This window comes from Chrysemys picta, chromosome 12 (genome assembly GCF_011386835.1).
Source record: "Chrysemys picta bellii isolate R12L10 chromosome 12, ASM1138683v2, whole genome shotgun sequence".
In the NCBI taxonomy this organism is placed as follows: Eukaryota; Metazoa; Chordata; order Testudines; family Emydidae; genus Chrysemys; species Chrysemys picta.
The window spans coordinates 1,415,294-1,437,607 of record NC_088802.1 but is presented as its reverse complement, the minus strand read 5'-3'; the positions used below and the strand labels follow the sequence as shown (position 1 = coordinate 1,437,607).

General features: G+C 62.5%; 2 protein-coding genes across 5 annotated transcripts; one reads left to right on the top strand and one right to left on the bottom strand.

Annotated features, from left to right (window-relative positions):
• Positions 1 to 159: 159 nt before the first annotated feature.
• On the bottom strand, positions 160 to 3,468 carry LOC101948153 (E3 ubiquitin-protein ligase RNF5). Its single transcript, XM_065564028.1, is given in 7 exon segments — positions 160 to 404; positions 815 to 923; positions 1,022 to 1,051; positions 1,053 to 1,077; positions 1,517 to 1,629; positions 1,857 to 1,875; positions 3,257 to 3,468. Coding segments are annotated over 7 exon segments (576 nt in total). The 5' UTR covers positions 3,445 to 3,468; the 3' UTR covers positions 160 to 312.
• Positions 3,469 to 5,749: 2,281 nt separating this feature from the next.
• On the top strand, positions 5,750 to 21,752 carry LOC101944318 (1-acyl-sn-glycerol-3-phosphate acyltransferase alpha). 4 transcript variants are annotated; one of them, XR_010591960.1, is made up of 8 exons: positions 5,750 to 5,978; positions 17,371 to 17,559; positions 17,757 to 17,890; positions 18,217 to 18,392; positions 18,621 to 18,716; positions 19,430 to 19,502; positions 19,911 to 21,153; positions 21,186 to 21,752. XR_010591960.1 is itself a non-coding variant. In XM_065564018.1 (7 exons), exons 2-7 carry the CDS (start codon positions 17,375 to 17,377, stop codon positions 20,069 to 20,071), a joined length of 825 nt encoding a protein of 274 aa, XP_065420090.1. In that variant the 5' UTR covers positions 5,835 to 5,978; positions 17,371 to 17,374; the 3' UTR covers positions 20,072 to 20,210. The 4 variants fall into 4 exon arrangements, 3 of the variants coding, with proteins under 3 accessions (XP_065420090.1, XP_065420089.1, XP_005279667.2); XM_065564018.1 differs by lacking the exon at positions 21,186 to 21,752 and having other exon boundaries at positions 5,835 to 5,978; positions 19,911 to 20,210; XM_065564017.1 differs by lacking the exons at positions 5,750 to 5,978; positions 21,186 to 21,752 and adding an exon at positions 7,045 to 7,185 and having other exon boundaries at positions 19,911 to 20,210.
• The last annotated feature ends 562 nt before the right edge of the window (positions 21,753 to 22,314 follow it).

Below are 22,314 nucleotides of genomic sequence, written 5' to 3'. Positions count from 1 at the left end.
GCACGGGGCACCCCCCGGCTGCGCTCCTGTCCAGCTGCAGTTCCTGGGCCTGCCTGCAGGGGGTGCCACAGACATTTATATTGTGTAGTGTAAGCGGGGGTCAGCCCAGCCCCTTGGGGGCCCACATCACCCCCAAACCCACCATCCGTCCCCCGTTCTCAGCCCGCACAGGGGGCGGGGAGACCCCCCTCCTCGTCCGTGTGGGCCGGGGCAGGGCGTGAGTCCGGCAGTGTCCCGGGCCCGTGTTGGGGGCGGGGCAGGTCGAGTCCAGCAGTGTCCTGGGGCCGTGTTGGGGGGCTGGGCCCCCTGGGGTCAGACGCTGAGGAGCCAGAAGAAGAAGAAGATGGCCAGGAAGAGGAAGAGCGAATCCTGCCAGCCCGAGGGACGGGGGGCGCCGGCTTCATCTGGGGGTAGAGAGAGGTAAGTGGAAGGGGGAGCCGGGGAAATCCAGCCCAGCCCCCCCCATGCCAAGCGGTGGGCTGGGTCCAGCATGGGGTGCAATGGAATGGGAGGGGGTGGGGAGCACAGGGAGCAGTGGAAAGTTGTGGGGGGTTGGGATAGCAGGAGGAGTTGGAATGGGCAGCGTGTGGTGGGGAGCTGGGGGAGGAGCCGTGGGGGGGTAGGGGATCTGTGGGTAGCAGCAGGGAGATCTGGGGGGTTGGGGGTAGCGGCAGGGGCTCCGTGGGGACTCCGTGGGTAGCAGCAGGGAGATCTGGGAGGCTGGGGGTAGCAGCAGGGGGCTCTGTGGGGGATCTGTGGGTAGCAGCAGGGGGGTCCGTGGGGGATCTGGGGGTAGCAGCGGGGGGGTCCGTACCTACTCTGGCCTCGGGCCCCCGCAGCACGGTGGTGAAGACCCCGAAGGGGAAGGCTCCGATGCCAAAGGCCATGTGGAAGCCGGCGTCGTGGTAGGGCGGAGGCAGGCCCTGTGGAGAGAGGGGGCGTTAGCACGGGGGGGCCCGGCCCTGGGGAGAGAGGGAGCGTTAGCACCGGGGGGGAAGGGAGGCTGTTGCCTTGCACTCACCCCTCGGCTCTCCGGCTCTGGGCGCTGCCCCCCGCGGCCGAGGGGGGGTCTTCAATCTGGGGAGGGCAGAGACAGCGTGGGGGATGGGTCAGAACAACACCCCCCTCCCTGCTTCCCATCTCCCCTGATGCTTCTCATCCATCCCCTCCTGTCCCTCCCCCCCTCCCCAATATCTGGGTTCTGCCACCCTCCCTCAGCCCCACCTCCCCTATCCACATCCTGCAACCCCCCAGGTCCTGGGGTCTTGCGGCCCCCCCCCCCTCGCCCTGCACTTGGGGTCCTGCCCCCCTCCCTCAGCCCCACCTCCCCTATCCACATCCTGCAACCCCCCAGGTCCTGGGGTCCTGCCGCCCCCCCCCCCTCGCCCTGCACTTGGGGTCCTGCCCCCCCTCGCCCCTCCCCGGGGTCCTGCCCCCCCCCTCGCCCTGCACTTGGGGTCCTGCCCCCCCTCGCCCCTCCCCGGGGTCCTGCCGCACCCCCCCCCTCGCCCCGCACCTGGGGTCCTGCTGGCCGGCGCTGCCCCGGCCGTAGAGTGGGATGACCTGGTCGCGGCTGATGCCGGCTTTGCAGACCGGGCACTCCTGGCGCTCGGGGCGGGTCTCCAGCCACTGTGTGGGGGTGGGAGGGGAGGTTAGCAGCAGCCCCCCACTGCCTCTGCTTCCCCCCCCAACGGAGTTCGGGGGCAGACACAGGCTTATGGGGGACCCGAGGGAGTCACCCTGCAGAGGGGGGCCTGAAAATCACGGGCAGGGGGCTGTTGGGGGCCACGGGCAGGGGGCACTGAAGCATTATGGGAGGGGAGGGGAGGAACCTCCACCCCCCGCTTGGGACTCACCTGGTGCAGGCAGGGCCAGCTGGGGGGGAGAGAGAGAAGGAATTACATGGGTCCTGCCCCCCATACATCCGTTCCCAACCTCCTCTTCACGCCCCCGCACCACCTTCACCCTGCCCTGCCCCACACATCCATCCCCAACCCCCCTTCACTTCCCTGCCCCCCACCAGCCTGCCCCACCCCCAACACATCCATCCCCAACCCCCCTTCACTTCCCTGCCCCCTTCACCCTGCCCCGCCCCACATCCATCCCCAACCCCCCCTTCACCGCCTGCCCCCTTCACCCTGCCCCGCCCCCCACATCCATCCCCAACCCCCCCTTCACTCCCCCGCCCCAACACGCCCCCCCTTCACCCTGTCCCACCCCCCCACATCCATCCCCAACCCCCCTTCACCCTGCCCTGCCCCCCAACACATCCATCCCCAAAACCCCCTTCACCTCCCGCCCCCAAGACGCCCCAGCACGCCCCCGTTCACCCTGCCCCACCCCCACACGCCCCTCCCCCTTCACCCTGCCCCGCCCCACACATCCATCCCCAACCCCCCTTCACTTCCCTGCCCCCACCAGCCTGCCCTGCCCCCCACATCCATCCCCAACCCCCCTTCACTTCCCTGCCCCCTTCACCCTGCCCCGCCCCCCACATCCATCCCCAACCCCCTTCACTTCCCTGCCCCCCACCAGCCTGCCCCACCCCGCACATCCATCCCCAACCCCCCTTCACTTCCCTGCCCCCCACCAGCCTGCCCCGCCCCACATCCATCCCCAACCCCCCCTTCACTCCCCGCCCCAACACGCCCCCCTTCACCCTGCCCCCCCAACACATCCATCCCCAACCCCCCTTCACCCTGCCCTGCCCCCCCAACACATCCATCCCCAAAACCCCCTTCACCTCCCGCCCCCGAGACGCCCCAACACGCCCCCCTTCACCCTGCCCCACCCCCCACATCCATCCCCAACCCCCCTTCACTTCCCTGCCCCCTTCACCCTGCCCCGCCCCACATCCATCCCCAACCCCCCCTTCACTCCCCGCCCCCCAACACATCCATCCCCAAAACCCCCTTCACCTCCCGCCCCCGAGACGCCCCACTTCACCCTGCCCCACCCCCACGAGCCCCTCCCCCTTCACCCTGCCCCGCCCCACAACAGATCCATCCCCAACCCCCCCGACATGCCCCCCTTCACCCCGCCCCTCCCCCACCCCATACGCCCCTCCCCCTTCACCCTGCCCCACCCCATACGCCCCTCCCCCTTCACCCTGCCCCGCCCCCAACACATCCATCCCCAACCCCCCTTCACCCCCCCCGCCCCGACACGCCCCCTTCGCCCCGCCCCGCCCCCACCCGACACATCCGTCCCCACCCCTGACACACCCCGCCCCCTCGCGTACACCCCGCCCCCTCACCAGTACAGGTGCCCGCAGAGCCCGATCACCGCCTCCCGGGCCGGCTCCAGGCAGATGTTACATTCGAAGGCGCCGCGGTCGCGGTTTGGCACCTCGGGGCCCCCGTCCGGGACCCCCGGGCCCGTTCCTGCCGCCATCTTCCGCCCCCCCTGGACGGGAACGCCTCCTCCTTCCCTAGATAATCCCATTGGCCACCCCGACGGCCAATCAACGCTCCCGCTCGCTCAATGGACACCACCGCTGTCAATCACATTTAGCGAGGGAGTCCATTGGCTGATGCTCAGTAAAACCTGCCTTACGCATCTAACATTTCTATTGGCTCTTCTGGCTGTCAATCAAAATCTGCCCATCTCCTATTGGGTAATGCTGTTTAGAAACCTCTTCCTAGTGGCGGCGACACAGGCTATTCCTATTGGCTTCTACCCCGTCTATCAAGCCTCAGCTTTATTTTATTGGCTGATGGGGAAAGAGGCGGGTATTGGCTCTTGGCGGGGAGAAAATCTTGATTGACAGCACCGATCCGATGCCCATCAGCGACCTGGGGGCGGGTTTTCTCTGCGACCAGACGGATTTTTATTGGTCACTGCTTCTGTCACTCTAAAATCCAGCAGACTAATTGGCTGCGGCAGGGTAATGTGGCGAGACAGAGATTGATCGACATCCCGTTGATCCAATCACCGTCCAATTGGCTCAGGGACCCAGAAGTGATTGGAGGAGGGTTTTGGTGGCAGAGCGGGAGGGGTGCCTGGTGTGGGAGGCCCTGATTGAGTGGGAGACACTTCCGGTTTGGGGCCTAGTGCCCAGGGCGAAGCCTGAGCCCCTCAATGGCCAGAGTGGCCTGGGTAAAATGGCCGCTGTGCAACCATGGCAACCACACCCTCCCCGCCATGTCATTGTGGCAACCCTGGACCTGGCCATGTCACTATGGCAACCACCAATTCCAACATGGCAACCGGTCATCCCCTCCATGTCACCATAGCAACCACCCACCCTGCCATGGCAACCGCCAACCTCACCATGTCACCTCAGTCGTCGCTAACCCTGTCACGTTACCGTGACAACTGCCAGCCCCATGCCCATCAACCCAACCCTATTGCCATGGTTACCAGCAACCAGGCCAACACCATTATAGTAACCGGCCACTCCGCCCATTGCGCCCCAGCCCGTCGGAGTAAACCCCGGCCCCCCGATCCTCCAGCAACCTCAGCCCCCTCCGTCTGCCTGGGGCCCCCGGCCGGCCAGGGGGAGAGAACGAAAGAGACAGAGGTGACAGAGGAGAGAGAAGGAACGAAGGACAGAGGCCGGGCGGAGGAGAGAGATGAGGTGGAGGAGAGAGATGGGGTGGAGAATACAACCTGGACAGGAAGGACAGAGGCCGGGGGAGGAGAGAGGCCGGGCGAGGATACGGACTGTACCCGAAGGACAGAGACCGGGCGGAGGACAGAGACGGGGTGGAGGAGAGAGGCCGGGCGAGGATACGGACTGGACCCAAAGGACAGAGACCGGGCGGAGGAGAGAGGCCAGGCGAGGATACAGCCTGGACAGGAAGGACAGAGACCGGGCGGAGGAGAGAGACGGGGTGGAGAATACAACCTGGACAGGAAGGACAGAGGCCGGGAGGAGGAGAGAGGCCGGGCGAGGATACAGACTGGACCCGAAGGACAGAGACCGGGCGGAGGAGAGAGGCCAGGCGAGGATACAGACTGGACAGGAAGGACAGAGACCGGGCGGAGGAGAGAGACGGGGTGGAGGAGAGAGGCCGGGCGAGGATACAGACTGGACCCGAAGGACAGAGACCGGGCGGAGGACAGAGACGGGGTGGAGGAGAGAGGCTGGGCGAGGATACAGACTGGACCCAAAGGAGAGAGACGGGGTGGAGGAGAGAGGCCAGGCGAGGATACAGACTGGACCCGAAGGACAGAGACCGGGCGGAGGTGGGAGCCAGCCCGAGCGAATAGAGAAGGCAAAGGAAGGAACACGTGGACACATGGAAGAGAGAACATAAGAACGGCCATACTGGGTCAGAGCAAAGGTCCATCTAGCCCAGTGTCCTGTCCGGGGCTGGCTCCAGGGTTTTGGCCGCCCCAAGCAGTCAAACAAAAAAACCCAACCAACCAAAAGAAAGCCGCGATCGCGATCTGCGGCGGCAATTGGGCGGGAGGTCCTTCGCTCCGAGCAGGGGTGAGGGACCGACCGCCGAATTGCCGCCGAACAGCTGGACGTGCCGCCCCTCTCCGAAGTGGCCGCCCCAAGCACCTGCTTGGTAAGCTGGTGCCTGGAGCCGGCCCTGGTCCTGTCTCTCACAGTGGCCAATGCCGCGTGCCCCAGAGGGAATGAACAGAACAGGGAATCATCGAGTGATCCATCCCATCACCCATTCCCAGCTGCTGGCAAACAGAGAAGGGAGGGAAGAAGGAAGGGGGAAGGCAGGAGGACAGAGAGGAGGAAGGGCTGGAAGAGCAGGACACGAAGGCGGATGGAGGAGGGAAGGGAAGCAGCGGACCAAGGGCGAGGGGAAGCACCACGGCCAGCGAAAGCCGCGGTGCCCGCAGGAGGCCAGGCGAAGGGCTGGAGACGGATCTGAGATAGGCGGAGACGCAGCCCCGGGTGCCCCCAATGCCCTGAGTGCCCGGCGCTGGACTGGCTGATGGGACGGGGAGCCCTGCTCTGTTCATCCCCTCGGAGGCGTCTGGTGCCGGTGCTGCCAGAGACGGGACGCAAGGTGGGTGGCCCGCTGTCCTGGCCCAGTCTGGCCGGCCCTAGGTCCTGATGGCCAGAAGCCGCGCCAGAGTGGGCCGGGCAGCGGGGGGGGGGGGCGGGGGGAGGGATGGACAGATTGGGAGAGGGGGGTAGAGGAGGGATGGGGGAGAGGGGATGGGGATGGGGGCCGGAGGAGGGACAGATTGGGAGAGGGGGGTAGAGGAGGGATGGGGGAGAGGGGATGGGGATGGGGGCCGGAGGAGGGACAGATTGGGAGAGGGGGGTAGAGGAGGGATGGGGGAGAGAGGATGGGGATGGGGGCCAGAGGAGGGACAGATCGGGACAGGGGGATAGAGGAGGGATGCGGGAGAGAGGGTGGGGGGTAGATGGAGGGATGGGGATGGGGGCCGGAGGAGGGACAGATCGGGACAGGGGGGTAGAGGAGGGATGGGGGAGAGAGGGTGGGGATGGGGGCCGGAGGAGGGACAGATCGGGACAGGGGGGTAGAGGAGGGATGCGGGAGAGAGGGTGGGGGGTAGATGGAGGGATGGGGATGGGGAAGAGGGCCGGAGGAGGGACAGAGCGGGGAAGGACCGGGGGCTGGAGGGACGGGGTGGGAGGATAGAAGAGGGGAGGGGGCTGGCTGGCTGGGGGATAGGAGGGAGGGGATGGAGGAGGGAGAGCAGGGAGGGATAGAGGGGCGGGGGCTAGAAGAGAGGACTGGGATAGAGGGTAGGGAGATGGAGGGGGGACATAAGGGGGGCGGGAGAGGGGATGGGGATAGAAGGGGGGCTGGGGGCGGAGGAGGGGGAGGGGGATAGAAGGAGAGGGGGGATGGGATGGGAGATACAAGGGGGGGCTGGAGGAAGGAGGGGAGGGGCGGGGGGCACAAGGGGGGAGGGGGACAGAAGGGGAGGGGGGATGGGATGGGAGATACAAGGGGGGTTGGGGGCGGAGGAGGGGCGGGGGGCACAAGGGGGGCGGGGCGGAGCAGGTCAGGCGCGGGGCTGATTGGCTGCCGGCGCAGCCCGTCACCCGCCCCCCCACTTCCTGCCGGGCCCCCCAGGCGCGGGGGGAGGCGCCGCAGCAGCCGGAGCCGGAGCATCTCCCTCGCCCGCAGCATCAGCACCAGGCGCCATGGCCCGGCCCCGATCCCGACCCCGATCCCGGGGGCGCGGGGGGTAGAGCCCGGCGCGGGGCGCGGCGCCGCCCGACCCCACCAGCCCCAGGTGCCGGGGGGAGCCCGGGCGGGGGAGTTGGGGGGATTGTGGGGCTGGGGGTTGGAGGGCGGGGGAGCGAGGATTGTGGGGTTGGGGGGCAGAGGCCGGGAGGTGGGGCTGTGGGGGGGAGGATTGGGGGGCAGAGGCCGGGCAGGGGGAATTGGGGGGCAGAGGCCGGGAGGTGGGGCTGTGGGGGGAGGATTGGGGGGCAGAGGCCGGGCAGGGGGAATTGGGGGGCAGAGGCCGGGCGGGGGGAATTGGGGGGCAGAGGCCGGGAGGTGGGGCTGGGGGGGGAGGATTGGGGGGCAGAGGGGGGGTTGGGGGGCCGAGGCCGGGCGGGCTGTGGGAGGGGGGTTGTGGGGGGTGGAGTTCGGGGGTCCCCCCAGCTGGACATGTCCCTGGGGGCGGAGGGGCTGGGACTGTGAGGGGGGGTCACTGTCTGTCACCCCATCCCCCCTCGCTCCCCCCCCCCCGCCTGCCTCCTTTTATCTCTTCCCCTTCCTGAGTCAGCTCCTGCCCCCTCCCCCACTCCGCGATTGGGGGCCTGTGGCACAGAGCCCAGCCCTCCCCCCCCCCCCGGTGTCCTGGGGGGCTGAGGGCTCCGAGCTCATTGCCCCGGGTGCGGGATAGGGGCTGTGTCCGGGCTGGGCACACTGTGTGTGTGTGTGTGTGTGTGTGACAGCTGCACTGCCCCGTGGGCCCGGCGGGTTGTGGTACAGTCTGTGCGATGGACACACCGTGTTGTACCAGACAGGCTGGGTGTGTGTCTCCCCAGCGCGCCGGGGGGGGAGGGGGTATTTATCCCCGAGCGGGGGCTGTGTGCCGGGCAGCGACGTGCCCCCAAGGCCCGGCTGGGGCATTGCCCGTCTCACGGAGGCACTGCCAGGGACTGGCACGATGGCGCTGCCCGGCCCGGGGGGGCTGCTTTGCTTTGTTTCTCTCCGGCCCCCGCGTGGTCCCGTGCGGTTCCCATCCCGTGCTCACAGCGTGGGCTGCCCGGCCTCCCTGTCTCTGGACTAGCGGGGGGCAGCGGGCTCAACTCCCTTGAACCCCCAGCTCCGGGAGTCATGGGCTTGCGGGAGGCACCTCTCGCTTTCCCGTCCCAAAGTTTCTGGCCGTGCGGGCCGTGGGCGCGGCTTGGCAGTGCGCCCGACAGAGGCCCACGCGCGGATGAGACGCCCGCATGGCCGGCAGCCCCCATCTCAGGAATTTGGAGTCCTGTGTATTTGGACCATGTGGCCAGCCAGACTTTTCCGGTGCGAGCTGCTCGCGCCATTCCCCGGAGCTCCCCTCACTTACCCCCATCTCCATCCCCGCCTGGTCACCTTCTCCGCCAGCGTCAGGTTTTCTTCCAGCCCCAGGCGAGGAAATTCCCCATCCCTCTCTGCTCGCTTGTTCTCCGCTCTGAGCGGGTGTTTCCAGCCGGGCCGCGCCCTTGATGTCACCCCGCTGGGGTTAGAAAAACCGTAGGAAATTCCCAGCCAAACAACTTGGTGTGCCTGGGCGAGAGGTGTGTATAGGGCGTGGTTGTGTGTGTGTGTGTGGGGGGGGGTTGTGTACGGTCTCTGTCTGTTGTATACACACCCTGCGTTTGGGCAAGTACTGAGAGCGTATGGCTGTTCAGTGTGTGTGCTTCTGTTACACTCACACACAGTGGTATGTTACAGTGTGTGTATGTGTGTATAGACAGGATATTCTATGCCTACCCTGCGTGTGTAGAGACAGTATATTGTATATCCTCTGGGCGTGTTTATGGCAGTGTGTTGTGCTGACCCTAGATACGCACACAGGGTGTATATTGCATGCCGTGCAGACAGCTGTATAGATAGTGTGTTATATGCAAAACCTGTGTGTGAGTATGTAGACAATATTATATACCCTGCGTGTTTGTGTATACATTTATACCGTGTGTGTGTGTGTGGGGGGGAAGGGGTACGTTTAGCACCAGTATATTACCTACCCGGTGTGTGTACAGACACAATATGACATACTCTGTATATTTGTGTGTGTGTGTGACATGCGTGTGAGAGAGTGTCAACATATTATATATACCATGTGTATAGACAATGTGTTACATACCCTGCAGGTGTGCGCCTGGCGGGGTGTGAGCCACACTCTGTGTGTTAGGTAGAGGTGTGAGGTGTGTCTGTACTCCGACAGTGTGTTACACGCCCCGTGAGTGTGATCCATGCTGTGTGTGTTAGGTACAGGAGTGCGGTGTGTCTGTATCCTGACTGTGTGTTACACGCCCCGTGGTGTGATCCACGCTGTGTGTGTTAGGTACAGGAGTGCGATGTGTCTGTACTCTGACTGTGTGTTGCACACCCTGTGGGTGTGATCCATGCTCTGTGTGTTAGGTACAGGTGTGGGGTGTGTCTGTATTCTGACCGTGTGTTGCACGCCCCGTGGGTGTGTTGTACACAGCAGGAGGTTGTGGTGGGACGGGGGGACATACAGGCTCTCAGCTCCGGTTGACAGCGAGTGTTAAAGCCAGGCGTAGTTTCCCCACACACACACACACCGTGGTGCTCCGGGGGTCCGAGCGAAGGGTGAGCAGGACATGAGCGCTGACCCGAACAGAGCCAGATTCCAGGGCAGCCTCCGTGTCTGGGAACTCTGGGGGTGCTGTGAGGGGGGCACTGACTGCACGTCCGGCCCCGGGAACCCCCGCCGTCTGCCTGCCCTGCCCTGCCAGCGGGCGCAGGCCAGGGCACGGCATCGGGCACAGGGACATCACTGGGGCCATGGCTCGTGGAGGGTCCTAGTGGGGAGAGAGCGATGGGGCTGGAGAAGGGTCCCTGGGGTGCCCCAGAGTTCAGGGGGGTTCCAGGCCGCTGGGCACAGCCTGTGTCGATGGCACCGGCTCCCTCTTACGCGCTGCGTGCATGGGAATTTACAGTGCATTTAGAGCTGCACTGGGCCTCCGTAGCAGAGACGCATGGCGTGTGCAGATCCAGCGTGCGAGAGACGCTTGTGAACATCCCGCCCGTGAGTGCATAGTGCGCTGTAAAGGGACGCGCTCCGACGGACTGATCGGCTGCGGGGTGACATTCCCGGCATTATTTTAAATGTATTTTAAAGAATCCTTATTGAGGTTGCAGGAACAAACCATCCCGATGTGTAGAAAGAACAGTAAATATGGCAGGTGACCAGCTTGGCTTCACAGTGAAATCCTTGCTGATCTTAAACGCAAAAAAGAAGCTTACAAGAAGTGGAAGATTGGACAAATGACCAGGGAGGAGTATAAAAATATTGCTCAGGCGTGCAGGAGTGAAATCAGGAAGGCCAAAGTACGCTTGGAGTTGCAGCTAGCAAGAGATGTTAAGAGTAACAAGAAGGGTTTCTTCAAGTATGTTAGCAACAAGAAGAAAGTCAAGGAAAGTGTGGGCCCCTTACTGAATGAGGGAGGCAACCTAGTGACTGAGGATGTGGAAAAAGCTAATGTACTCAATGATTTTTTTGCCTCTGTCTTCACGAACAAGGTCAGCTCCCACACTGCTGCACTGGGCAGCACAGCATGGGGAGGAGGTGACCAGCCCTCTGTGGAGAAAGAAGTGGTTCGGGACTATTTAGAAAACCTGGACGAGCACAAGTCCATGGGGCCGGATGCGCTGCATCCGAGGGTGCTAAAGGAGTTGGCGGATGAGATTGCAGAGCCATTAGCCATTATCTTTGAAAACTCATGGCGATCGGGGGAGGTCCCAGATGACTGGAAAAAGGCTAATGTAGTGCCCATCTTGAAAAAAGGGAAGAAGGAGGATCCGGGGAACTACAGGCCAGTCAGCCTCACCTCAGTCCCTGGAAAAGTCATGGAGCAGGTCCAGAAGGAATCAATTCTGAGGCACTTAGAGGAGAGGAAAGTGATCAGGAACAGTCAGCATGGATTCACCAAGGGGAAGTCGTGCCTGACTAACCTAATTGCCTTCTCTGATGAGATAACTGGCTCTGTGGATGAGGGAAAAGCAGTGGATGTGTTATTCCTTGCCTTTAGCAAAGCTTTTGATACGGTCTCCCACAGTATTCTTGCCGGCAAGTTAAAGAGGTATGGGCTGGATGAATGGACTATAAGGTGGATAGAAAACTGGTTAGATCGTCGGGATAAATGGGTAGTGATCAACTGCTCCATGTCTAGTTGGCAGCCCGTATCAAGCGGAGTGCCCCAAGGGTCGGTCCTGGGGCCGGTTTTGTTCAGTATCTTCATTAATGATCTGGAGGATGGTGTGGACTGCACTCTCAGCAAGTTTGCAGATGACACTAAACTGGGAGGAGTGGTAGATACGCTAGAGGGTAGGGATAGGATACAGAGGGACCTAGACAAATTGGAGGATTGGGCCAAATGAAATCTGATGAGGTTCAACAAGGGCAAGTGTAGAGTCCTGCACTTAGGACGGAAGAATCCCATTCACTGTTACAGACTAGGGACCGAGTGGCTAGGCAGCAGTTCCGCAGAAAAGGATCTAGGGGTTACAGTGGACGAGAAGCTGGATATGAGTCAACAGTGTGCCCTTGTTGCCAAGAAGGCTAACGGCATTTTGGGCTGTATAAGTAGGGGCATTGCCAGCAGATCTTGGGACGTGATCGTTCCCCTCTAGTCGACATTGGTGAGGCCTCATCTGGAGTATTGTGTCCAGTTTTGGGCCCCACACTACAAGAAGGATGTGGAAAAATTGGAAAGAGTCCAGCGGAGGGCAACAAAAATGATTAGGGGGCTGGAGCGCATGATTTATGAGGAGAGGCCGAGGGAACTGGGATTGTTTAGTCTGCAGAAGAGAAGAGTGAGGAGGGATTTGATAGCTGCTTTCAACTACCTGAAGGCGGGTTCCAAAGAGGATGGAGCTCGGCTGTTCTCAGTGGTGGCAGATGACAGAACAAGGAGCAATGGTCTCAAGTTGCAGTGGGGGAGGTCTAGGTTGGATATTAGGAAACACTATTTCACTAGGAGGGTGGTGAAGCACTGGAATGGGTTACTAGGGAGGTGGTGGAATCAGCTTCCTTGGAGGTTTTTAAGGCCCGGCTTGACAAAGCCCTGGCTGGGATGATTTAGTTGGGGTTGGTCCTGCTTTGAGCAGAGGGTTGGACTAGATACTTCCTGAGGTCCCTTCCAACCCTGGTATTCTATGGTTATCGGCACACCGGGTGAGCATGGACACTGCAGCCACGCCCTGGGTGTGCAATCTGCGTTCTAGGGCACGCCCCCCGTGCACATGCATACAGCGCAGGTGCAGTCCGGGGGTGTCGATATTACATACACCGTGTGTACGCGTACTGCAGATAAGCTCAGTGTGTGTATAATTGTACACACCGTGTGTGCGTGTACTCCGGACAAGCTGTGCGCGTGTACAATTGTACACACGGTGTGTGCGCGTACTCCGGACAAGCTGTGCGCGTGTACAATTGTACACACGGTGTGTGCGCGTACTCCGGACAAGCTGTGCGCGCGTACAATTGTACACACGGTGTGTGCGCGTACTCCGGACAAGCCGTGCGCGTGTACAATTGTACACACGGTGTGTACGCTTACTGCGGACAAGCCGTGCACGTGTACATTTGTACACACCGTGTGTGCGTGTACTCCGGACAAGCCGTGCGCGTGTACATTTGTACACACCGTGTGTACGCGTCCTCATCAGCGATCCCGCGAGGATGATCTTTCCCAGGTTTTAGTTTTCATGGGTCCTGTGGTGACTGAGGAGTCCGATCCGTGGCAGACGTTGCGGGTGGTGTTGGAAGCCAGGGCTGGCCCGCGATTGCTGCGTGACCGTTGTGTTTCCTTTCTTGGCTGGCGTTTTTCTGCGACCAGGGCATGGCGATTTTCCTCAACAGTGGACATTCCCTCTGTGACAAGTCTTGGCCAGTTACCCCTCTCCTGGGCTGCTGTCTCCCAGCATGTGGTGCTGATGCCACATCTCTTGGTGTTGATCTTGCAGGTCTCTTTGAAGCGTTTCTTTTGGCCTCCCCGTGTCCTTTCTCCTTCGGTGAGCTGGGCATACAGCCGTTGTTTTGGTAAGCGCACGTCAGGCATGCGCACACGGGGCCCGCTCCACCTCAGCTGGGGCTGGATAATCACTGACGATGTTGGCCTCTGTGAGGACACTGACATTAGTGTGACGAGCCTCCCACGTTACGTGGAGGATCTTCCGAAGGAAGTGCTGGTGCTGGTGTTTTCTGCCAGTTGCCCACGTCTCACAGCCGGAGAGGAGCGTTGGGGTTACCACCGCTTTGTGCATGAGAAGTCTCGTGTGTGTTCTGATCGTTGAACGCCCGGCCTGTGCTGAGTGTCGACATCTCCCTCTGCCCTCTCTGAGAGATGGCTGCCAAGATAGCAAAGAATTCTACATTTTCCACTTCCTCTTTGTCAGCGTCGATCTTCCTTGCTGGGTCTGATGCTTGACCAGGGACTGGCTGGTGGAGAGCTTTTCTTTTGCTGATGTTCAGAGTCAGAAGCAATTACGGGCTGTTTGTAGGTCTCCTCCTTTGAGTGCACAACTACAGCACAATCACCGGCGTACCGGAGTTGGGGTATTGTTGCCGATATTCGTTCTGGCCCGGAGACGAGAAAGGCTGAAGAGGTGGCCGTCAATCGCCAATGCCCTGCAGTAGACGGTCTTGGGTTAGCTAAGAAAATGGAGAAAAGCCTTGTTCCATGCCAGTTTGGATGACGCAGGGCTCAGGGTGGAGGCAGTCATCTGGTCATGGAGGAGTCTTACCGTGGTGATACGTTTGCTCGGGCAGCCAAACTTTTCCACGCTTTTCCACAGAGCCTTGTGGTTGACAGAGTCGACGGCGTTGGTCAGATCGCTAAAGGCCGTATGCAGCTCCTGGGGGTGTTCCTGGCATTTCTCCCAGATCTGCCCGGCTGCGGAGGTCACGTCAGCGGCGCCTCGGGATGGTCTGAAGCTGTGCTGGGGTTCTGGCAGTGCGTCCTCCGCAAGAGGGAGCAGGCGATTCAGTGCGGCTCTGGCGAGAATCTCCCCAGTGCCCCGAAAGTCCACACAGTCGGCCTGGCTCCCTTTTTGAAAACGGGGACGCGTACTGCAGACAAGCTGTGTATGTACGATTGTACACACCATGTGTCCGCATACTGCAGATAAGCCATGTGTAGAATTGTACACACCAGGTGTACGTGTACTGCGGACAAGCTGTGTATGTACGATTGTACACACCATGTGTCTGCATACTGCAGATAAGCCGTGTGTGTGTATAATTGTACACACGGTGTGTCCGCATACTGCAGATAAGCCGTGTGTGTGTATAATTGTACACACGGTGTGTCCGCATACTGCAGATAAGCTGTGTGTGTGTATAATTGTACACACGGTGTGTCCGCATACTGCAGATAAGCTGTGTGTGTGTATAATTGTACACACGGTGTGTACGCATTCTGCGGACAAGCCGGGTGTGTGTATAATTGTACGCACAGTGTGTACGCGTACTGTGGACAAGCCAGGTGTGTGTATAATTGTACACACGGTGTGTACGCGTACTGTGGACAAGCCGGGTGTGTGTATAATTGTACACACGGTGTGTACGTGTACTGCGGACAAGCTGGGTGTGTGTATAATTGTACACACCGTGTGTACGTGTACTGCGGACAAGCTGTGTGTGTGTATAATTGTACGCACAGTGTGTACGCGTACTGTGGACAAGCCAGGTGTGTGTATAATTGTACACACGGTGTGTACGTGTACTGCGGACAAGCCGGGTGTGTGTATAATTGTACACACCGTGTGTACGTGTACTGCGGACAAGCCGGGTGTGTGTATAATTGTACACACCGTGTGTACGTGTACTGCGGACAAGCCGGGTGTGTGTATAATTGTACACACCGTGTGTACGTGTACTGCGGACAAGCTGGGTGTGTGTATAATTGTACACACCGTGTGTACGTGTACTGCGGACAAGCTGGGTGTGCGTATAATTGTACACACCGTGTGTACGTGTACTGCGGACAAGCTGTGTGTGTGTATAATTGTACACACCGTGTGTACGTGTACTGCGGACAAGCTGTGTGTGTGTATAATTGTACACACCGTGTGTACGTGTACTGTGGACAAGCCGGGTGTGTGTATAATTGTACACACCGTGTGTACGTGTACTGTGGACAAGCTGTGTGTGTGTATAATTGTACACACCGTGTGTACGTGTACTGCGGACAAGCTGTGTGTGTGTATAATTGTACACACCGTGTGTACGTGTACTGCGGACAAGCTGTGTGTGTGTATAATTGTACACACCGTGTGTACGTGTACTGCGGACAAGCTGTGTGTGTGTATAATTGTACACACCGTGTGTACGTGTACTGTGGACAAGCCGGGTGTGTGTATAATTGTACACACCGTGTGTACGTGTACTGCGGACAAGCCGGGTGTGGGTATAATTGTACACACCGTGTGTACGTGTATTGCGGACAAGCCGGGTGTGGGTATAATTGTACACACCGTGTGTACGTGTACTGCGGACAAGCCGGGTGTGGGTATAATTGTACACACCGTGTGTACGTGTACTGCGGACAAGCCGGGTGTGTGTATAATTGTACACACCGTGTGTACGTGTACTGTGGACAAGCCGGGTGTGTGTATAATTGTACACACCGTGTGTACGTGTACTGCGGACAAGCTGGGTGTGTGTATAATTGTACACACCGTGTGTACGTGTACTGCGGACAAGCTGTGTGTGTGTATAATTGTACACACCGTGTGTACGTGTACTGCGGACAAGCTGTGTGTGTGTATAATTGTACACATGGTGTGTACGTGTATTGTGGACAAGCCGGGTGTGGGTATAATTGTACACACCGTGTGTACGTGTACTGCGGACAAGCTGTGTGTGTGTTTAATTGTACACACGGTGTGTATGTGTACTGCGGACAAGCTGTGTGTGTGCCCCCACTCGCTTGTCCCCAGGCCTGGCCCTGCTGGCTCCGCACCCCCGGTCAGCGGCACCGTCTCTCCAGCCCCCGTCTTGCTCTGGGTCGGCTTGAGCCAGTTCCCTGCTGGTGCTGTCCATTCCACCCCGCCCGGGCGCTGCCACCCGCTGGGCACCGTGTACGGGGTAGGGGAAACTGAGGCACCCTGCGGCTTCATAAAACACTGCAAACAATTCCCACTTTGTCATGTCTACACGCAGCCTACACAGACGTGCACTGCGGACGCAGCCTGTGTGCTTGTGTTCGGCCTGGTGTGTGCACACCCGCTGGGCGTGTGACTCCCGACTCCCGTCTCCTGTATACACCCGGTTGTTACACACACACTGTGCATAGATGTGCGTGGCAGGGGCAGTGTCGGGGTGTGTCTGTGTGTGTGTGTGTGTCTTGTCTGTCTGTCTGTCTATTGTATTTTTACAGCTGAGGTTGCTGGACTGGTTCTGGTTTCTCTCTGGCTGCAGCCGCTCCCCCGGCGCTCTGCCCGCTGGTGACTTTCCCTTTGGCCTGGCAAAGCCCCCGGTCCCTTTGCTGCTCGGTTCTGGCAGCTCCGGAGAGGCCCAGACGGGCCGTTCCACCCCTCGGCCGGCGCTCAGCGCGTGTCAGGGGCTGCGGGGGCTTGGGGCCTTTCGCCAGGGAAAGCCGGGCTTGTGCCAGCAAAATCGGCGTGGGACTCCCTGCCCAACGCCACGCCAGGCGCTGGCACCCCTCACGCCTGCAGCCCCTGGTAGCCCGGCCCTGCCCCCCCAGCTCTGCCGGTGCCCCTCACTCCCGACCCGCAGCCCCTGCTAGCCCAGCCCTGCCCCCCCCCCAGGTCTGCCAGTGCCCCTCACTCCCGACCCGCAGCCCCTGCTAGCCCAGCCCTGCCCCCCCCCAGGTCTGCCGGTGCCCCTCACTCCCGACCCGCAGCCCCTGCTAGCCCGGCCCTGCCCCCCCCTGCTCTGCCGGTGCCCCTCACTCCCGACCCGCAGCCCCTGCCAACCCAGCCCTGCCCCCCCCAGCTCTGCCAGTGCCCCTCACTCCCGACCTGCAGCCCCCTGCTAGCCCGGCCCTGACCCCCCAGCTCTGCCGGTGCCCCTCACTCCCGACCCGCAGCCCCTGCCAGCCCAGCCCTGCCCCCCCAGCTCTGCCGGTGCCCCTCACTCCCGACCCGCAGCCCCTGCCAGCCCAGCCCTGCCCCCACCCAGCTCTGCCAGTGCCCCTCACTCCTGACCCACAGCCCCCGCTAGCCCGGCTCTGCCTGGCAGCCTGTGTGACGGGCCGTGTCCCCGCAGGGCCATGGAGCTGTCGCTGGCCCAGTGGGCGCTCGCCCTGCTCCTGCTGGCCGTGCCCCTGCTCTACGAGTGCAACGCCACCTTCCGGTACTTCTGCAAGATGGCCTTCTACAACGGCTGGATCCTGACGCTCGCCGTGCTGGTCATCCCGCTCTGCGCCCTGCGGGGCCGCAGCGTGGAGAACATGAAGTGAGTGCGGGCCGGGGGGGCTCTCCGCTGGGGGAGGGGATAGAGCGGGGGGGGGGGCCATGTCAAGGTGCCAGGGGGTGGGATACGGCAGGGGCAGGTCTGTAGCCGGGGGGGGAGGGTTCCTGACCCCCAGGCTCTGGTTGTTGGGGGACCCCCCACACTGCCCCCCCAGCGTGTGTCTGCTCCCCTCCCCCCAGGATCATCCGGTTCATGCTGCACCACGTGAAGTACCTGTACGGCATCCGCATCGAGGTGCGCGGCCTGGAGCATTTCAACCTGCCCGAGCCCTACGTCGTCGTCTCCAACCACCAGAGCTCCCTCGACCTGCTGGGTGCGCCGCTGGGGGCGGGGCTCCGGGCTGGGGGCGGGGCTTGGGCTGGGGGTGCTGGGGCGGGGCTAGAGGTGGGGGTCTGGGCTGGGGGCGCCGGGCGGGGCTTGGGCTGGGGGCGGGGCTCCGGGCTGGGTGGGGCTGGGGGCGGGGTTCTGGAGGGGGAGCACCCGGCTACTGCAGTCCCTGCTGGGCCCAACAGAGGGCAGAGTGGGGCGGGGCCAGCTGGTGGGGGCGGGGCTCCCAGCCCATTAACCCCTCACTCCCCGCAGGGCTGGTGGAGGGGGGTGGGCGGGGTCCCCAGCCCGTTAACCCCTTGCTCCCCACAGGGATGATGGAGGTGCTGCCCGACCGCTGCGTGCCCATAGCCAAGAAGGAGCTGATGTACATGGGCACCGTGGGGCTGGCCTGCTGGCTCGGCGGCATCATCTTCATCAACCGCAAGAAAACGGACGACGCCATCGGCGTCATGTCGGAGACGGCGCAGACCATGCTGCGCGACAATGTAGGGGGGAGAACGGGGGGTGCACAGCCGGGGGGGGAGGCGCATGTGGTGAGGGTGGGGGCAGCTCCATGGGGGTGTCTGTGTGTTTGGGGTGAGGGTGTCTGGGGGGGCTCCATGGGGGTGTCTGTGTGGAGGTGGGAGGTATGGGGGACTTCCTGGGGGGATGTGAGGGGACTCGGGGGGGTTGTGCTGCGTGGGTCCCTGCTCTCACCCCACGCTCTCTGGCAGGTCCGGGTCTGGGTTTTCCCCGAAGGAACCAGGAACCACAACGGCTCCATGCTGCCCTTCAAACGTGGGGCCTTCCACCTGGCCGTGCAGGCCCAGGTACGTTCCCCCGACCCCCTCCCGTTCCCACCCCCCGGGCTCCCCCTCCCGGCCGCGCGGGCCCAGGTAGCAGGTTGATGGCAGGCGGCTACTGGGGAGATTCTCAGCCCCATATTGGCTGGGCTGGGTGCAGTGAGTTACTCGAGGGGGGGGGAGGTGATGGGGTCCCCGGGGTGCAGCCTGGGACCGTGGCACTACTGGGCCCCCTTCACTCCCCAGCCTGGGCCGTCTCTCCCAGAGCCAAGCCAGTGACCTGCAGCAAACCCCTCCGGGTGCTGTGATCACTCAGCCCTACGGGGAGCTCCACACCCGGCTCCAGCCGCTCCCGATTCACACCCAGAGCCAGGCCCCGGCCAGTTCCCCCCAGCCCCGGCCTTGCCCCCCGAGCCTGCCCAGCGTGAGTTCATTACCTGCCCGCCCCCCTTGCTGTGGGAAGGACACGGTCCAGCCTTTGTATGGGAGCCGAGATCCCCGAGCAAACCCCCTGGTCGAGGGACAGCAGAACAGAGGTTTATTAATTGCAAATCCCGGATTCCAGCTCCCCCACTCGCCGGCCCCAGTGACCCCCCCCATAACTCCCTGCACCCCAACGCTGCCCAGGGCAGCGGGTCTCAGCAGCTCACGGGCGCTGGGTGTGAGACGTGACGGATACGGGGGTACAGGGCACTGCTTGGAGCGACAGGGTAGGATTCTGATCCCCCCTCCCCCCGCAGGTGCCTGTGATCCCCATCGTGATGTCCTCGTACCGCGATTTCTACAGCAAGAAGGAGAGAAGATTCACGACGGGTGAGCGACCCCAGGGGTCAGGGAGGGGCTGGTGGAGGGGGGCTGTGTGTGGGGGGTTGTGGGGCTGTAGGTGGGAGGTCCGGGGAATGGGGGGGCTGTAGGTGGGGAGGGGAAGGGGGATGTTTGGGGGCATTGCTGGGGGCGCTGTAGGTGGGAAAAGGGCTGTGCAGGGGGTCGGGGAAGAAGGGAGCTGTGGGGGGCCATAGGTGGGGGAAGGGAGCTGTGGGGGGCCGGAGGTTAGAGAAGGGGGGCGTGCGGGGTGGGTCAGGGGGGAAGGGGGCTGTGCGGGGCTGGAGGTTAGAGAAGGGGGCCGTGCGGGGTGGGCCAGGGGAGAAGGGAGCTGTGGAGGGCCGGAGGCGGGGCGGTTCGGCCGCTCCCGCCCCCCTCACGTGCCCCCCTTCCCCGCAGGGCGCTGTCTGATCCAGGTGCTGGCGCCGATGCCCACGCAGGGGCTGGGCCCGGAGGCGGTGCCGGCGCTGACGGAGCGCGTGCGCCAGGCCATGCTCGAGGCCTTCGACAGCCTGTCGGGGGAGCTGAGCCCTGGCCCGGAGCCCCCTGCCCCACAGTGACACCCCCGCCAGCCAGCTGGGGCGGAGCCTTTGCCGAGTGGGCGGAGCCAGCCCCAGCCACGCCCACCAGGCAGAGCAGCCATGGACCAGATCTACTAACCCAGCATTCCGACACCCCCCTCCCGGTTTAGCCTCTTGGTATCTCCCGCTCCCCCACCATCACCTCCCCCCAGTCCTGTCAACATGGACTGATCCACTCCAGTCTGAACCATGGACTGATCCATTCCAGTTTCCTAACGGGGGGAAGGAGGATTAAACAATGGACTGATCCATTCCAGCTTGAACCATGGACTGATCCATTCCAATTTCCTAACGGGGGAAGGAGGATTAAATAATGGACCATCCACTCTAGCCTCCTGCTGGGAGGAAGAACAGACGCTGTGGACCAACCCATTCCTCCCTCCCACAGGGGGGAGCCGGGGGAAAAAAGGACCTCATGGATTGTTCCACTCCAACCTGCCCCAGGAAGAAAGCAAACTGCAGACTGTTCCACTTCAACCTTTGGGGGGAGCAGAGAAAGAAGGCCAGGGACTGTTCCACTCCAACCTCCTGGTAGGGGGAGTAAAGGAAGCTGGACCGGTCCACTCCAACCTCCTGTTGGGGGGAGGGGGGGAAGGAAGCCACAGACCATTCCACTCTACCCTCCTGCTCGGGGGAAGGAAGCCACAGACCGTTCCACTCCACCCTCCTGCTGGGGGGAAGGAAGCCACAGACCGTTCCACTCCACCCTGCTGGGGGGGAGGAAGCCATGGAAGAGACGTTCGTTCCTCCCCCACATGCCCTCTGCCCCCCAGCTGTGGGCGCACCATGGAAAGGAGACCGTGCCAGGGACACGATGGACGGTGCCATGTGGAGCGGGGGGGGGGGGAGTGGACACAGGAAAGACAATTCCCCCCCCCCTCAGATTCACTCATCAATGGAAGACTCTTACCCGGGGAGGGATGGATGTTTATTCCCCCCCAATCTGGATGGATCCCGCCCAGGAAGGGGGCATCGCGTCCCCCTGTCGATGCCCCCAGAGGCGGAGATGCTGCGGGATGGATGGGGGGAGGTGGCATAACCCCCCCAGGGGAAATGGGGGGGTGGCCCTGGAGTCCCCCCTAGCTGGGGGGAGGGGTTTGCTCCATGGACGGGGGGTCAGAGGAAGGAAGGGGGTCGGCGGGGTGGAGGGAACGGGATTGGAGGGGGTTGCGAGGCTGGTGGAGGGCAGGAGATCAGGATGTGGGGGCTGGGTGGGGTGATAGGGCTAGTGGGGGAGAGGGGCAGGGATGGGGAGGGAAGGAGGGGTAATGGGGGGTGGGGGGGGCAGAGAGGGGGATGGGGGCTGGCCAGGAAACCTGGCTTCTGATGGGGGGGGATTCATTTGTGCAGGGGCTCCATTTTTTTGAGGGGGGGAGGGAGTGCTGGCTTCTGATTGGCTGTCAGGATAGGCCATGCCCCCAGGAGCAGGGGGCCATGGTATGTATTTATTAACTGTTTCTTTGTGTGTAATTTGCGGGGGGGGGCAGGATCTTGCCAATTGTTCCCCTCGCCCCGTCTGCTCCATGGGGGGACCTGGGGTGAGGGGGGCACCCAGCCCCCTAGGGATCCCCCAGGGCACCCTCTCCCGGGGGGGTTATGGGGGGGGGTTGGGTCCCTGCGCCCGCGACCGTTCTGCTTTTAATAAACACCATAGAATGTGGCTGCCCCACGGTGCCTCCCCCTGGTCACTGTGGGTGTGGTTGGGGCGGGGCTTTGGCCGGGAGCTCCTCCCCCTGGTAACAGGGCGGGGCTTTGGCCGGGAGCTCCTCCCCCTGGTGACAGGGCGGGGCTTGGGCCAAAACCTCCTCCCCCTGGTCACTGCGGGCTGGGTGGGGGCAGGGCCTGAGCCGGGAGCTCCTCCCCCTGGTCACTGTGGGCGGGGCCTGGGCCAGGATCTCCTCCCCCTGGTAATTGACCCCCAGGCTCTGCTCTGTGCCCAGGCCGCTGGGATTGACCCCTTAGCGGGCTGGGCTCACAGTGCCCCACAGCTGCCCAGGGTCTGGCTCAGGGCCCCCCAGATGGAGCCTGCAGCCCCTGCGCCCCCATCTGTGGGGCTCGCTGCAGCAAATGGGCCAGGCCACCCCAGCCTGGCCTGTAACGCCCCCAGACAGTGCCAGGGCCTGAGCCTTTGCAGCGCTGAGTACCAAGGAGGGAAACTGAGGCACGCTTAGGAATCATAGAAATGTTACAGAAAATCCCCCCTCCTTTGTCACACCCCTTCA

Excerpts from the sequence above, each read along its gene's own strand:
- LOC101944318 (XM_065564018.1), top strand. The coding sequence starts at position 17,375 with ATGGAGCTGTCGCTGGCCCAGTGGGCGCTCGCCCTGCTCCTGCTGGCC. Across the intron at positions 17,891-18,216 it reads GAGCTCCCTCGACCTGCTGG|GGATGATGGAGGTGCTGCCC; the intron begins GTGCGCCGCTGG and ends TGCTCCCCACAG. Across the intron at positions 19,503-19,910 it reads GGAGAGAAGATTCACGACGG|GGCGCTGTCTGATCCAGGTG; the intron begins GTGAGCGACCCC and ends CCTTCCCCGCAG.